This window comes from Pogoniulus pusillus, chromosome 29 (assembly GCF_015220805.1).
Source record: "Pogoniulus pusillus isolate bPogPus1 chromosome 29, bPogPus1.pri, whole genome shotgun sequence".
Classification (NCBI taxonomy): Eukaryota; Metazoa; Chordata; class Aves; order Piciformes; family Lybiidae; genus Pogoniulus; species Pogoniulus pusillus.
This window is the reverse complement of record NC_087292.1, coordinates 3,124,968-3,140,345: the sequence shown is the minus strand read 5'-3', so window position 1 is coordinate 3,140,345 and position 15,378 is coordinate 3,124,968. Positions and strand designations below refer to the sequence as shown.

At 54.4% G+C, this 15,378-nt stretch overlaps 1 protein-coding gene across 1 annotated transcript in view; it reads left to right on the top strand.

Moving 5' to 3' along the window:
- Positions 1 to 202: 202 nt before the first annotated feature.
- Positions 203 to 15,378, top strand: part of CBFA2T2 (CBFA2/RUNX1 partner transcriptional co-repressor 2) — a 90,404-nt gene continuing 75,228 nt past the window's right edge. The window contains exon 1 of the mRNA XM_064167959.1: positions 203 to 327. Within this exon, the coding sequence (XP_064024029.1) occupies positions 300 to 327 (28 nt within the window). The 5' untranslated portion in view covers positions 203 to 299. The remainder of the gene's footprint in view (positions 328 to 15,378) is intronic.

Here is a 15,378-nt window from a genome sequence, read left to right as displayed (position 1 = left end):
GTAAATAAATAGCTTCATTTCTATTCCCAGAGCCGGCCGAGTCTAGTCTGGGTGATTTCTAAGGACACCCAAACCATCGCACCCCTAGTTCAGACTCCACAGCAAAGCGTCGCCCCCGACCAAGCCGCGCAGCCGCTCGTAGCCGCTCGCAGCCGCCCGGCAGCCGGACAGGCCTCCAGCGGCCTTGGCGGGGCGGGCTGCGCAGGCCGCGCCCCCGGCAGCGTCACGGCGAAGGGCCGGGCAGGCCAGGCCGCGGGGGCCGCGGCGGGCAGCGGGAGGAGGCGCCGAGGAGCCGGGCGATGGTGGGGATCCCGAGCGGCTGCCAGGGTAAGAGCCGCGGCGCGGGGGGGAGGCGCCGGCCCGCTCGGCGCCGCTCGGACGGGGGCGAAGGGCCTAAGCGGAGCCGAGGCCGGGTGGCGGCGGCGGCGGCGGCGCCGGGGCCGGCTCGGCCTGGCCTGGCTGGGCGGCGGGGGGCAGCGCGGTGGGAGGCGGAGAGCGGGGGGCAGCGCTTGTGCCGGCCCCGCCGCTGGGCTCAGCCCGCCCAGGGGCTGCCCTGCCCGGCCCGGGGTGCGGGGAAGGGTGCTGCGCCTTGCTCGGTTCCGCCGGCAGCACACGAGTGGGTGTAACATGTCTGCGAGGCGCTCCGGGCTGGGCTCTGTGCTCAGCGTGCCTGCTGGTGCCCTCACAGTGCTGGGCAGCACACGAGTGGGTATAACATGTCTGCGAGGCGCTCCTGGCTGGGCTCTGCTCCTCAGCGTGCCTGCTGGTGCCCTCACAGTGCTGGGCAGCACACGAGTGGGTATAACATGTCTGCGAGGCGCTCCTGGCTGGGCTCTGTGCTCAGCGTGCCTGCTGGTGCCCTCACAGTGCTGGGCAGCACACGAGTGGGTGTAACATGTCTGCGAGGCGCTCCTGGCTGGGCTCTGTGCTCAGCGTGCCTGCTGGTGCCCTCACAGTGCTGGGCAGCACACGAGTGGGTGTAACATGTCTGCGAGGCGCTCCGGGCTGGGCTCTGTGCTCAGCGTGCCTGCTGGTGCCCTCACAGTGCTGGGCAGCACACGAGTGGGTATAACATGTCTGCGAGGCGCTCCTGGCTGGGCTCTGTGCTCTGCGTGCCTGCTGGTGCCCTCACAGTGCTGGGCAGCACACGAGTGGGTATAACATGTCTGCGAGGCGCTCTGTGCTCAGCGTGCCTGCTGGTGCCCTCACAGTGCTGGGCAGCACATCAGTGGGTATAACATGTCTGCGAGGCGCTCCGGGCTGGGCTCTGTGCTCAGCGTGCCTGCTGGTGCCCTCACAGTGCTGGGCAGCACATCAGTGGGTATAACATGTCTGCGAGGCGCTCCGGGCTGGGCTCTGTGCTCAGCGTGCCTGCTGGTGCCCTCACAGTGCTGGGCAGCACATCAGTGGGTATAACATGTCTGCGAGGCGCTCTGGGCTGGGCTCTGTGCTCAGCGTGCCTGCTGGTGCCCTCACAGTGCTGGGCAGCACACGAGTGGGTATAACATGTCTGCGAGGCGCTCCGGGCTGGGCTCTGCTCCTCAGCGTGCCTGCTGGTGCCCTCACAGTGCTGGGCAGCACACGAGTGGGTATAACATGTCTGCGAGGCGCTCCTGGCTGGGCTCTGCTCCTCAGCGTGCCTGCTGGTGCCCTCACAGTGCTGGGCAGCACACGAGTGGGTATAACATGTCTGCGAGGCGCTCCTGGCTGGGCTCTGTGCTCAGCGTGCCTGCTGGTGCCCTCACAGTGCTGGGCAGCACACGAGTGGGTGTAACATGTCTGCGAGGCGCTCTGTGCTCAGCGTGCCTGCTGGTGCCCTCACAGTGCTGGGCAGCACACGAGTGGGTATAACATGTCTGCGAGGCGCTCCTGGCTGGGCTCTGTGCTCTGCGTGCCTGCTGGTGCCCTCACAGTGCTGGGCAGCACACGAGTGGGTGTAACATGTCTGCGAGGCGCTCCTGGCTGGGCTCTGTGCTCAGCGTGCCTGCTGGTGCCCTCACAGTGCTGGGCAGCACACGAGTGGGTGTAACATGTCTGCGAGGCGCTCCTGGCTGGGCTCTGTGCTCTGCGTGCCTGCTGGTGCCCTCACAGTGCTGGGCAGCACACGAGTGGGTATAACATGTCTGCGAGGCGCTCCGGGCTGGGCTCTGTGCTCAGCGTGCCTGCTGGTGCCCTCACAGTGCTGGGCAGCACACGAGTGGGTATAACATGTCTGCGAGGCGCTCCTGGCTGGGCTCTGCTCCTCAGCGTGCCTGCTGGTGCCCTCACAGTGCTGGGCAGCACACGAGTGGGTATAACATGTCTGCGAGGCGCTCTGGGCTGGGCTCTGTGCTCAGCGTGCCTGCTGGTGCCCTCACAGTGCTGGGCAGCACACGAGTGGGTATAACATGTCTGCGAGGCGCTCCTGGCTGGGCTCTGTGCTCTGCGTGCCTGCTGGTGCCCTCACAGTGCTGGGCAGCACACGAGTGGGTATAACATGTCTGCGAGGCGCTCTGTGCTCAGCGTGCCTGCTGGTGCCCTCACAGTGCTGGGCAGCACACGAGTGGGTATAACATGTCTGCGAGGCGCTCCTGGCTGGGCTCTGCTCCTCAGCGTGCCTGCTGGTGCCCTCACAGTGCTGGGCAGCACACGAGTGGGTATAACATGTCTGCGAGGCGCTCTGGGCTGGGCTCTGTGCTCAGCGTGCCTGCTGGTGCCCTCACAGTGCTGGGCAGCACACGAGTGGGTATAACATGTCTGCGAGGCGCTCCTGGCTGGGCTCTGTGCTCTGCGTGCCTGCTGGTGCCCTCACAGTGCTGGGCAGCACACGAGTGGGTATAACATGTCTGCGAGGCGCTCTGGGCTGGGCTCTGTGCTCAGTGTGCCTGCTGGTGCCCTCACAGTGCTGGGCAGCACACGAGTGGGTATAACATGTCTGCGAGGCGCTCCGGGCTGGGCTCTGTGCTCTGCGTGCCTGCTGGTGCCCTCACAGTGCTGGGCAGCACACGAGTGGGTATAACATGTCTGCGAGGCGCTCCGGGCTGGGCTCTGTGCTCCGCGTGCCTGCTGGTGCCCTCACAGTGCTGGGCAGCACACGAGTGGGTGTAACATGTCTGCGAGGCGCTCTGTGCTCAGCGTGCCTGCTGGTGCCCTCACAGTGCTGGGCAGCACACGAGTGGGTATAACATGTCTGCGAGGCGCTCCTGGCTGGGCTCTGTGCTCTGCGTGCCTGCTGGTGCCCTCACAGTGCTGGGCAGCACACGAGTGGGTGTAACATGTCTGCGAGGCGCTCCGGGCTGGGCTCTGTGCTCAGCGTGCCTGCTGGTGCCCTCACAGTGCTGGACAGCACACGAGTGGGTATAACATGTCTGCGAGGCGCTCCGGGCTGGGCTCTGTGCTCAGCGTGCCTGCTGGTGCCCTCACAGTGCTGGGCAGCTCGGCCGGCTGCAGCCCTCGGCACCACCTGGAATGGGTTGCTCAGGGAGGCGGTGGAGGCACTGCGCCTGGGGGTGCTCAAGAAACATGCGGCCGTGGCACTCGGGACGTGTTTTAATGGCCGAGGTGGTGTTGGGCTGACTGCTGGACTTGACGATCCTAAAGGTCTTTTCCAGCTGAAACAATTCTGTGGCTGCTTACCTGGACACGAGCCCAGCAGCAGCCCCGCGGGATGCCCTGCTGGGTTCACTTCTAGTTTCCAGGCTGGATGAGGTTTTGTGACACAGCCCAGGGCAGGGCTGATGTCTGCAGCCCTCCCCCCCCAGTCACCCCAGTGCTTGGCCAGGAGCAGGCCAAGGGGGCTGCCCCTTAACGGGCACTGACCAGGCATGTGTGTGTATGTGAAGCCTGTGCGGCATCCTCTGCTCTTTGGGGTTGGGAAGGGGAATAACTGGAGATTCGTTTCCCTTCACTTCTCAAAACAGGAGGTGTGTTTCCTGAAGAGCTGCACTTTGTGGAAGCAGTGAGCTCAGCAGGGAGGCACGTTGCTGCTGCTCAGGAGCAGGGGAGATGGTTAGCCCATGTCTCTCACCATGTTAACCTCTTGGTTGTTTTTGTCAGCCGTGCCTGTGTGCATTTGTTGACCCACAGCTGGGAACAATCCAGGGTTGAGGAGGGGATGATGCTGGATGAAGCCATGGTCTTGGCGGGTAGGGGATATCCAGGCTGACAGGAGGTACAGCCCAGAGAGGTTGTGGAGTCTCCTCTGGAGACATTCAACACCTTGCCCTGGGTGTGTTCCTATGTGACCTGCTTTAGGGATTCTTCTCAGGCCAAGGAGTTGGACTGGATGAACCACCTGAGGGGAGGCTGTGGCCAGGAGGAGGTTGCTCTCTTCTCTCAGGCGGCCAGCACTAGAACGAGCGGACACAGCCTCAAGCTACGCCAGGGGAAATTTAGGCTTGAGATGAGGAGAAAGTTCTTCCCTGAGAGAGTCATTGGACACTGGAATGGGCTGCCCGGGGAGGTGGTGGAGTCGCCGTCCCTGGAGCTGTTCAAGGCAGGACTGGACATGGCACTTGGTGCCATGGTCTGGCCTTGAGCTGTGTGGTAAAGGGTTGGACTTGATCTATGAGGTCTCTTCCAGCCTTGGTGATACTGTGATATTTTGAGGTACCTTCCAACCCCTTCCATTCTGCGATTTACACAGGGGTGAATCATACCCCGAGGTGGCTGTTGATAAGTCATAGTTCAGTGAAGGGAGAAAAGCAGTTAAAAGCACATCCCAAAGCCCAGAGGAAATGAGGGAATTTTACAACTGGGCGATTGCTCATAGGGAAGCAATGTAAAGAGAGATGCTGCCACTAATGTGGAAACCACCCTGAAAGCTGCGTTCCTGCTATGGAGAAGGAATTAGCGAGTGAGGGAAGTTGGAGAGGCTGGATGAACGCTTTTATCCTGCTGCTGCTTGCAAAATGTGGGGAGATGTTTGGAGTGAGGCTGTTCTGCCTTCGGGCAGATGCAAATATTAGTCTGTCAAAGCATGTGGACTTGCAGCAGCCGGTGGCCCAGGTGGCTTCGACAGGAGGAGGGCGCAGTGGTGGGCAAGCTGTGTTAGCATCCGCCTGGGCTTGCAGAACTCTGGTACCTGGTTGACAGGCTCCTAATCTCGTTGCCAGGGAGGGTTCTTCATTTTGTGTGCCTTGAAGAAAAAGCCCCATAGAAAGAGCCGGGATGAGATCATCTTTGTTGACCTTGCTGTCCGAAAGTCAGCCCTCTGTGCCTGATGTTTTCTCCAAGCTCCCTTCGCAGTTGCAGCAGACACTTTTGAGGGTGATTCATCTCACCAGGCTTGAACACCTCTGGATGAGACTGATTACGTGCTGGAGGTGCCTGGGCTTTTTCATGAACTGCAAAGGGATTCCAGGATAGCTGGCAAAGAGAAATTAGATGAAACACATCCCACCCAATGTGTCTGCTCATGATGCAGCTTGATGGTGTTTGCAGAGGCTGATCAGCTTCCCAGTTTGTTTTAGACTGAGCACTGGGAGGAGACAGGCGTTTGAAATCCTGCTTTAAAGGAACTGAAGCTAAGGGAGACCTTGATCTCATGCTTAAAACCTAGCTTCAGGTTGAAGCTAGGTGTGTGAGACCAGTTCCTTTCTCCTCTGTGACTCTTTCTGCAACCTTGGGCAAGCTGTTGAATGTTAGCAGGTGCTGCTAGGTGTTGAAGCAAGGTGTTGAGTGGTGGCAGGAACGTGTGCATGTATGTGTAGCCACTTGGTTTGGCAACATTAAACCACGGCTCAGGGCACTGAGCCAGGGAGCAGTTGCACTGACCTGATGCCTGCAGGTACTTCAAGGCTGCAAGCCCCTGGACACAGAGGGTGACAGGCACCTGTGATTCTTTGTACAGCTCAGCTGCAACTGAAGTATCCGTTTTGCTACCTTTAGGGCGTCTGTGACTCAGCATCTGCCAGTGAAGTGCTAAAGGTAACTCTGGTGAGCTACACAGCAGGAAAAAAATTCTTTATTGGAAGAGTGAACAGGCACTGGAACAGGCTGCTCAGGGAGGTGGTTGAATCCCTTTCCCTGGAGGTGTTCAATAATACGTAGGCATGGCACTTTGGGATGTGATTTAGTGACCATGGTGGTGTTGGGTTGATGGTTGGACTTGATGATCTTAGAGGTCTTTTCCTTCCACAGTTCTGGGTGGAAAGTGTAGCAGTGGCCTTTTGTTTTCTGTGTGTCTGTAAAATCACTGCTGCTTTTCTCCACGTGGACTCACTAGGCACATGCTTTGTTAGCATTGATCCCAGCTTCTCCTCCAGCTAAATACATCTGGATTTTTTAATCTTCATGATCTCTTGGGAGTAGGTCTGTCACTAGGACACCCAGTTGCTGTAGTAGCAGGTTCCTCGGAATACATCACCTGGGATGCTCTTACCTGGCTTTTTGTGGGCACTTTATCAGGATGTTTCTGACAGGAGGCAACAGGAGGAGAAGAGGGAGGGTATGGAATCCTAGAGGAAAGAAAACTGGGAGGCTGTACATGGTTGGTTCAGTTCTGGGCACTACAGCATAAGAAAGACACTGAGGTGGTGGATAGTGTCCAGAGAAGAGCAGTGAGGCTGGTGAGGGGCTTGGAGGGCACGACAGGCAAGGGGGAGCTGGGGCGGTTTGCTCTGGAGAAAGCTGAGGGAAGACCTCATTGCTCTCCCTGAATGGAGGTTGGACTGAGGCTGGGATTGATCTCTTCTGTCTAACCAGGGGAAATGGGTTTGAGTTGTGCCAGGAGAGGTGTCAGTTGGATATTAGAAACAATTTCTTTGCTGCAATAGAGTTCAGGGATTGGAACAGGCTGCCCAGGGAAGTGGTGGAGTCGCTGTCCCTGGAGATGTTCAAGCTGTAGATGTGGTGCTTTGGGATATAGTTTAGTGGTCATGGTAGTTGGGTTGATGGTTGGACTCAATGATTTTAAAGGTCTTTTCCAACCTTAATGATTCTGTGATTCCACATGGGGAGTAGGCTGGTCTGGCTAGGGATGGTTGGGTAGAGCAGTAGCAGGCACTGGTGAGACTGGGCTGGTGTCAGCAGCTTGGCAGTGCTGGGAAGCAGAACCAGAGACCCTCTCTCAGGCCTGCCTGGCCAGCTGAGACTCTTGAGCTGCCTTATCAGGAGTGGAGAGCTCAGGAATGCTTGGCCTAGTAACTCCTAACATCCTGGCTGCCCTTTGTGTCTGCCGGCCAGCAGGTTACTTGCTTTACACTACAGTTGTGGTGCCTGCTGCCTGCAGAGCCTCTTTGCATCTGACTGGAGCTGCTTGAGCAGCTGGAGGTAGAAGGAGGGCTGCGTTGTGGGGTACATCTGTTTGGTCACACGTGGTCCTGTGCTGGCAGACGCTTGCGGTCGTCTCTTGGAGCAGGGTCAGCTTTCTTTTCTTACTGAGTATTGTGGGATGTAGCATTTTGCGGCTCTGCACTCTTGGGGACAAACATTTCAGTGGGTCTTGGTTAAGAAGAAACTCAACACTTTCTGAAAGGATGGAGATGCCTCAGCCTGCGGCATTTCCAGGTGCAGATGAGATTCATTTGCTTATCTTGGGTGCTGGCAGATAATTGCCTGTGCTTGGGAGGTGCTGTACCCAGGATGTTAAAACACAAAAGAAGTCAAATGGCTCCCATGTTCCTCCCCCGCTGTGCAGGCTCTTTTGCATTAAAACACCCTATCTAGCAGCAGTGCAGGCAGGAGCCTTCCTTCCCTCCTCCTCCTCCTCCTCCCTGATTAACTTCGGTGGGGGCCAAGAAGTCACTTGATGAGTTGTGACTGCAAAGTGCTGAACTTTGGAAGGGAAATCAACTCCCTCTTACTCCCCCCCCCCCCCCCCCCCCCAAACCTCGAAACGTTTGGAGGTTGGCAGCGGTGTCGGTGGGTCAGTAACAGAGGGTGGCTTTATCTTCTGCCATCATTAGGCTCGCTGACGTTTGGAGCTTAGAAACAATAACTCGTCTTATCCCTCGTCATGTTTTTCTAATTAAAGACAAAGCTTGGTAAATATTTTTGAAATGATTGAATTTCTCCAGTCTGGAAAACACATGGTCGGGAGTCAAGGCTGCCTGCGCCCGGTGCGCCTTTTCCCACCGCAGCCCTCGCAGCGCCTGGCTGCAAAGGCAGCTTCGGAGCCGTGGGGGATAGGTTTAGCTGGGATGATTGGCAAGGATTTGTAAACTGGGAAGGGGGATTTACTTTGCTCTCCCTCTTCTTCACCCACCCTCCCCTCCTTCACACCGCCGCAGCTCCTCTTCCCCGACCCCCATCTCGAAAGTAGGAAATTGGGATCACATTAAACCCTAATTGGTTTGGCTCCAGCGCTCGTTCGGCGGCTGCCAAATAGTTAATTTATTGCGTGAGAGTTTGGCCATGTGTTGAGAGGCAAATTTGCTCGAAGCGAGAGATCTTTGTGAACTGTACATCCATCCCCCTTGCCAGGGCCTGTTTACAGCAGCGCCGAGGTACTTTCCATCCCTACCCTGCCCAGCAGGACCCTGCTGTGGGGCTGCCCTTCTGCCTCTCTTGCTCTCTGGCCAAAACGCTGCCAGGAGTGGTTGGCTAAAAGAGCTTAAAGTGGTTTTAGCTGGACTTGGCGATCGACGTTTGGAAACTGCCAGCTAGATAAGAAGTGGGAGGCTCTCCAGAGAGTAAATGCATCTGTTTGGGAGATAACAGCAGGCCTGGGCTGTCACAGAGGAGCAGGGCCAGGTGGGGAGTCCCCAGGGGTGGCAAGATGGCTTTTCCTGGATGATGTGAGAAGGAGTGGACGGGAAGCAGGCACAATCTGGCTGGCTCCCCATGGCCCTACAGAAGCCCTTCTTGTTCCTTCCCTTCTCTGTGAGGTTGGTGGCTACTGGGCATCCCGGATCTGTCATTGATCATAGATGGATCCCAGGCCTGTAATTGTGTTTGGCTCCTGTGAAGGTTTCTGCTCAGCCTGGAGAGGACTCTGGTGGGACCTTAGAGCTGCCTTCTGGTACCTGAAGGGACCTTACAGGAAGGCTGGAGAGGGACATTCCATGAGGGTGTCTAAGGTAGGACAAGGGGAAATGGTTTGAAGCTGAAGGAGAGTAGGGTTAGACTGGATCTTGGGAAGAAGCTCTTCAGTATGAGAGTGGTGAGGCTCTGGAGCAGGTTGCCCAGGGAAGTTGTGGACACCTTTCCTCTGGAGGTGTTCAAGACCAGGTTGGATGATGTCTTGAGCAACCTGGTCTGTTTAGAAGTATCCCTGCCCATGGCATGGAGGTTGGAATAGATGATCTCTTCAGTCCCTTCCAACCTAAGCCAGTCTATGACTCTGTGATGATTCTGGAGGTTGGGCTCCAACAGAAGGACTTGCATGGGCTTGAGGGACAAGCAGCCCTCAGGCTGTCACCATTGCTGCATTCACCAGCACTTGGAGGGAGGAGGTGTTGGAATTAAAGAGGATGCTGCAGCCTGAGTTAAAGGACTCGCTGCTAGCATGGCTCCAGTTTTGGAGTTTGACTTGAAAGAGGCTGTGTAAGGAATAAATCCATGGCTGTGGCATTTTCTTTCATTTCTCACTGAGTTAAATAACAAACTTGGTGTTGGGGAGCTGCTTCCAGCTCCGAGGCGACAGAATTATTGCCGCTGCGCTCAGCGGCACCTTTCTGTGGCAGCTGCTGCTTCCATTGTCAGCTTGATACCTGAAGGCTCAATATTGTGACCCTTTAATTTTCAGCTGCTGAACTGTACCAGGCGAGTTGGCTAAAAGGGAAGAGCACAGAGGGGAGTTTGAAATGGTTGTGCTGGGGGAGCAGTGTGTTTCTTTGGGTATTTCTTAAGTGCTGAGTGGTTAGGAGAAATTGATAGGTAGCAGCAAAGCACTTCAGCAATACTTTTCCTTGCCTAGCTCTTGCTTCCTGGGATACAATAAAATCCATTTAGATCTATTTATGATTTCAGGCCCAATATAGTTATAGTTTTATTTGGATAATTGTGGCTGTTTTACCAGTAATCAGAACAATGAACACTTGCAGACCTACTGCAAAACCCAGGCTGTGTACTGAGGAGGGTGCAGGGTTGGCATGGCCAATGTTAGCCTTTTTTTTTCCAGGGAGTCAGAAACACCTGAACAGTGCAACCAGCAGGACCAGGGCAGTGATTGCCCCCCCTGTATTTGACACTGCTGAGGCCACACCTTGCATACTGGGGTCAGTTTTGGGCCACTCAGTCCAAGAAGGACATTGAGGGGCTGGAGTGCGGCCAGAGAGGGGCAGCAAAGCTGGGGAAGGGTCTGAAGAACAAGACTGGGGAGGAGCAGCTCGGGGAACTGCAGTTGTCAGCCTGGAGAAAAGGAGGCTGTGGGGAGACCTTCTGTCTCTCTATAGCTCCCTGAAAAGAGGTTGGAGTGAGGTGGGACTTGATCTCTTCTCCCAAGTAACAAGTGACAGGACAAGAGGAAATTGCTTCAAGTTGCACCAGGGAAGGTTTCAGGTGAATATTAGAAGAAACTTCTTCACTGAAAGGGTTCTCAAAGACTGGCAAAGTTGTTGAATCCTCATCTGTGAAGGTGTTTAGAAGAGGCAGAGCTGAGGGCCATGGTTCAGCACCATGTGAGAGTTGTGTTAATGGTTAGTGGAGAGTTAATGTTAATGGTTGGAGTGGATGATTTTAAAGGTGTTTGTCAAGCAAAGCAATTCTGCCATTCTATGGTCAGTTCAAGAAGAGCTAGAATCAAGCCTAGCATCTTTGCAGGAAGGCAGCTCTTGCCCAGGGCTACTACCTGAGGCCCATGCCACTCTGGATTTGCCATCATGGCCTGGAGGTGCTAGCAGAGCTGGGTGGAGAAAAGGAGACAAACTGGACAGGTACTGGAAGCAAACAGCACTGGTTCGTTTCGGAGAGAGCTTTTCATCCGAGGTCTGAAGGCAGGTTAAACATCCATCAAGGAGCCACTCCCCACTTGTGCATCTCCTGCTTCGTTTGAAATGCAGCCATCTCTGGGATGAGCTCCTCTAATTACTTTAAAGTAGATCGTCCTTGCACCGCTTTTGGCAGGCAGAAAGGGAGGAATGCTGTGCTCCATCGCCAGACAGAACAGGAGTCAACAACTGGGCTTTTTCTCACCCAGCATCTCTCTCTCCTCTGCCATTAAACCCGAGTTGGATGGAAGCCTCCTGCCCATTTTGAGCGCTCTGCAGCTCACGGCTGCTGTTCAGGCAAAGATTTAAGGCAGCAAATTCTAGCCAGAAATTTTCTAGCACTTGCTTTCCTTCTGCTCTTGGCTTCCCTCTTCACACTACAAATGCTAATGGATCACCTTCCCGTGGTGAGTACTGATCCAAGCCGTGCTTCACAGTGTGCTCACAAACTCTTGTCGTCCTCAGAATGCTCTTCCAGAGATGCAGTCCCACTTCTAGACCATCACAGATCTCTGCAAAACCTTCAAGTTTAGCCTGAGACCACTTGTGTCAGCCCGAAAAACCACCTCCTGTTTGAGGCTAGGCACTGTGGCAGGCTTGTGCCTCAGCTGGGTGCATGTTCACGCTGATGCATCCAGGTTGCTTCCTCCTTCATCAGTGGAAATTGTGTTAAACTTGATGTCCTTATCACTACCTTGTCTGCTTAAACTTGATGTCCTTATTACTACCTTGTCTGCTTCCAAAGACCACTTCTTTTTTTTGCCAGGAGATTTGCTTACAGGTGGAGAGAAAAGGCAGCAATCTGGAGAATGGCTTCCAGGGCAAAAGGAACACAGCAAATTTGTGGCAGCTACAAGGCAGCTGGTTCTACAGCTCTGGGAGAGCATCACAGGGACCTTGCCAGGGTGCTGAACCATCTCATTTCAACTGGACTGTTACCTGGAAAGGTTGGACCAGGTGATCCTTGGGGTCTCTTCCAATCTGGCATTCCGTGAAACCATTCAGGGCTTCAGGGTGGAGAAGCACAGAGACAGGTCCTTTACCTGCTCTGTGTTGTCATATTTTCATCCATATGTCCAGCCAAACCACAGCTCAGCTTTAAAGGTGTACGCAGGTAGGGGGATGAGAATTTAAAAGCATGCAGAGGCTGGTTCAAGAGCTCATAAATGTGACAGGATAACAGGGACCCTGCAAGTGAGCATCATGCAAAACTGAATGTTTGGTGGATCCTCTGAGTCTGCTCAGTGACTCCTCTGGGTTGCAGCTCCTAGTCCACATGAGTCTTCACTTTTCACAATACACTGGTGGCTGCCTGCTTTCCCCCAGAGGCTGCTTTTCTGAGTGAAGATGTGGCCTGTTCTCTGTATCTGGGTATGCTCAGCACCTAGAAGTCAATCTGATGGAATCTTCCTAGACAGCAGCAGATGCCCCTCTTGTGGAAAGCTTGTGATGACCTAGCACAGAGAGCAGAAGAAGTGACCTGCACCTGCTCTGATTTTACCATTGCCATCCCTGCCACCCAAATCTATCAGCACATATTTGGCTTTGCATTGATTGTGCACTGAGGAACTCCAGAATTGTCCACAAGCACTTTTCTCCATCCTTTTTCCTCTTGGCAGCTACAGGTTGGGCAAAGAGAGCCTCAAAAGCAACTTGAGGAGAAGGACTTGGAGGTGTCAGTTGGTGCCAAGGTGCCTAGAAGCCAGAAATAGTTGCTGGCAGCCCAGAGCCAGCTGTGTGCTGGCTGCAGCCAGAGCAGGGAGAGCAGCAGCACAAAGAGGGGATTCTGCCCCTCTGCTCTGCTCTGCTGAGACCACACCTGCAGCACTGCCTCCAGCTCTGGGAACCCAGCACAAGAAGGACATAGATCTTCTGGAGCAGGTCCAGAGGAGTCCATGAAGATGATCACAGGGCTGGAAAACCTCCCCTATGGGGACAGGCTGAGAGAGTTGGGGTTGTTCAGCCTGGAGAAGAGAAGGCTCTAGAAAGACCTTAGAGCAGCCTTCTAGTAACTGAAGGGGCTACAGGAGAGCTGGGGAGGGACTTTTGACAAGGGCTTGTGTTTACAGGACAGAGGACAATGGTTTTGAGCTGGAAGAGGGCAGCTTTGGACTGGAGATGGGGAAAGAATTTCTTAGAGTGAGGGTGGTGAGACACTGGCACAGGTTGAGGGTGGTGAGACACTGGCACAGGTTGCCCAGGGAGGTTGTGGAGCACAGAAGCACCCAATGTGATCTTTGATCACATTGGGTGCTTCTGTGCTCCACAACCTCCCTGAAGGTGTTCAAGGCCAGGTTGGATGAGCCCTCGAGTGACCTGTTCTAGTGGAAGATGTCCCTGCCTATGGGACAGGGAGGCTGGGACTGGATGATTTTGAGACTCCCTTCCAACACAACCTATTCCATGACTCTATGACCAGATTTACCTCGTTCAACAAACTGTAGCTTTCCCTGTGTATTGATCTCAGCCAGAGGAGAAGTAAAACCTCTCTGTGCCTGTAAGTAAACAACAATCAGAGCACACAAACTGTTGAGCTGATGAGTTTTAGATTTTTCTTGCTTTGCCTGTTGCCAGTTTTAAATAAAAGTTAAGTCTTGAGTCCTTGCAGCTGCTGTGTTCATCAGCTTTTATTTCCCATTTAATAATCACAGCACTCTCCCTTGAGCCCTGTACCTCTAATTGAGAAAGCTAAGTCTGATGCATAGTTAAGGGAATGAATTTTTGGTTATTTTAATGGTAAAATACATATGGAGACTCAGCTCTTGAGTGTTGTTTGCCACATCTCCTGTTTTCCTTGACCCTCTGTCAGCAGTAATGATTTTTTTTCTGCTGGTCAGACATCAAGGTCTGCTTGATGCTAAAGTCATTGCCTTTAGTCTCACAGATGGCATCACAATAGTTTGGTTGGCATGACATCTCTGCTTTCCCTGAGGATATCCTTGGTGATAAGGATGCCTCGGTTCCCATCAGCACTGCATGTTTACTGCAGTCCTGACACTGCTCCTTCACTGGAAAGTGGCCCAGGAGGCCCTGAAGAACTTGGCAAGCACAGAATTAACCAGTTTGGAAAAGACCTTAGAGATCATTGAGTCCCACCTATCACCTGAGACCTGCTAATTAACTAACCCATGGCACCTCATGCCTCATCCAGTCTCCTTTTAAACACCTCCAGGGACAGTGACTCCATCACCTCCCAGGGCAGCCCATTCCAATGCCAATCACTCCTGCTGTGAAGAACTTCTTCCTAACATTCAGCTTGAACCTACCCTGGCACAGCTTGAGCCTATGATCTTGTGATCCTGTGTCCTCTTGTTCTGTCCCTGGCTGCCTGGCAGCAGAGCCCAACCCCACCTGGGTACAGTCTCCCTTCAGGCAGCTGCAGGCAGCAATGAGCTCTGTCCTGAGCCTCCTCTGCTGCAGGCTGCACACCCCCAGCTCCCTCAGCCTCTCCTCACAGGGCTGTGCTCCAGGCCCCTCCCCAGCCTTGTTGCCCTTCTCCAAACACCTTCCAGCACCTCAACATCTTTCTTAAACTCAGGCGCCCAGAACTGGGCACAGTACCACACAGAGCTGATCCTGCCTTAGGTGAACTCTGTGCAGATGTGACCCAGACACTAGCCAAGGCTCTGAAAGCCTCATTTGGTGAAAACCTGATATTATTTTGGGAATATTTGCTCTGCTCACTGACCTATGAGTGAGCTGTGTTAGGAACAGCTGCTGGAGAGGCCCTCCCCCATGGAATCAGGGAATGGTTTGGGTTGGAAGGGACCTTAACGATCATTCAGTTCCAACCCCCCTGCCATGGGCAGGGACACCTCCAGGTTGCTCAAGACCTCATCCAGCATTACCTTGAACACCTCCAGGGAGGTGGCATCCCTGGGCAACCTGTGTCAGTGTCTCCTCACCCTCACTCTAAAGAATTTCTTCCTAATCTCCAGTCTTCCAACCCAAGGCATTTTATGATTCTACAACAGATCTGCCAGGACCTTAGATGCCAGGCATTGGAATGTGCTGTGCAGGGAGGTGGTTGAGTCACCAAGCCTGGATGTGTTTAAAAGTCGTTTGGATGTGGAGATGTGGTTTAGGGGTGAACCTTGTAGGGTAAGGTTATCTGTTGGACTTGGTGATCCCAAGGGTCTTTTCCAGCCTGCATGTTTCTGTGATCCGTCACCACCAGCACTGTCCAAATGGCTGCTCTGCCCCAAGCAGCAGCTCCGTGCCTGGAGATGCTCCTCCTCACACCTGTTTTATAACACAGGAGCAAAATATTTGGGGCATCCAAATAGTTTATACCTCGACAAACAGGTTCTGGCAGCTGGAGTGTGAGTTTCCATCTCACAAAGCTGTTGGCAGAGCTCTGGTAATTCCAGCCACTGCTAGAGCACAGGGCTGATCCCCTGCCACGGCTGCTTGTGTCAGGTCAGAGCAGCCCTGGTTTTTCTCAGCAGTGGGGTGTTTATACTTGTGGGTGAAAGCAAGTGTTGAAATGGCAATTCATTGGGTTCTTCTCTGCTGCCACAGCAAGGTC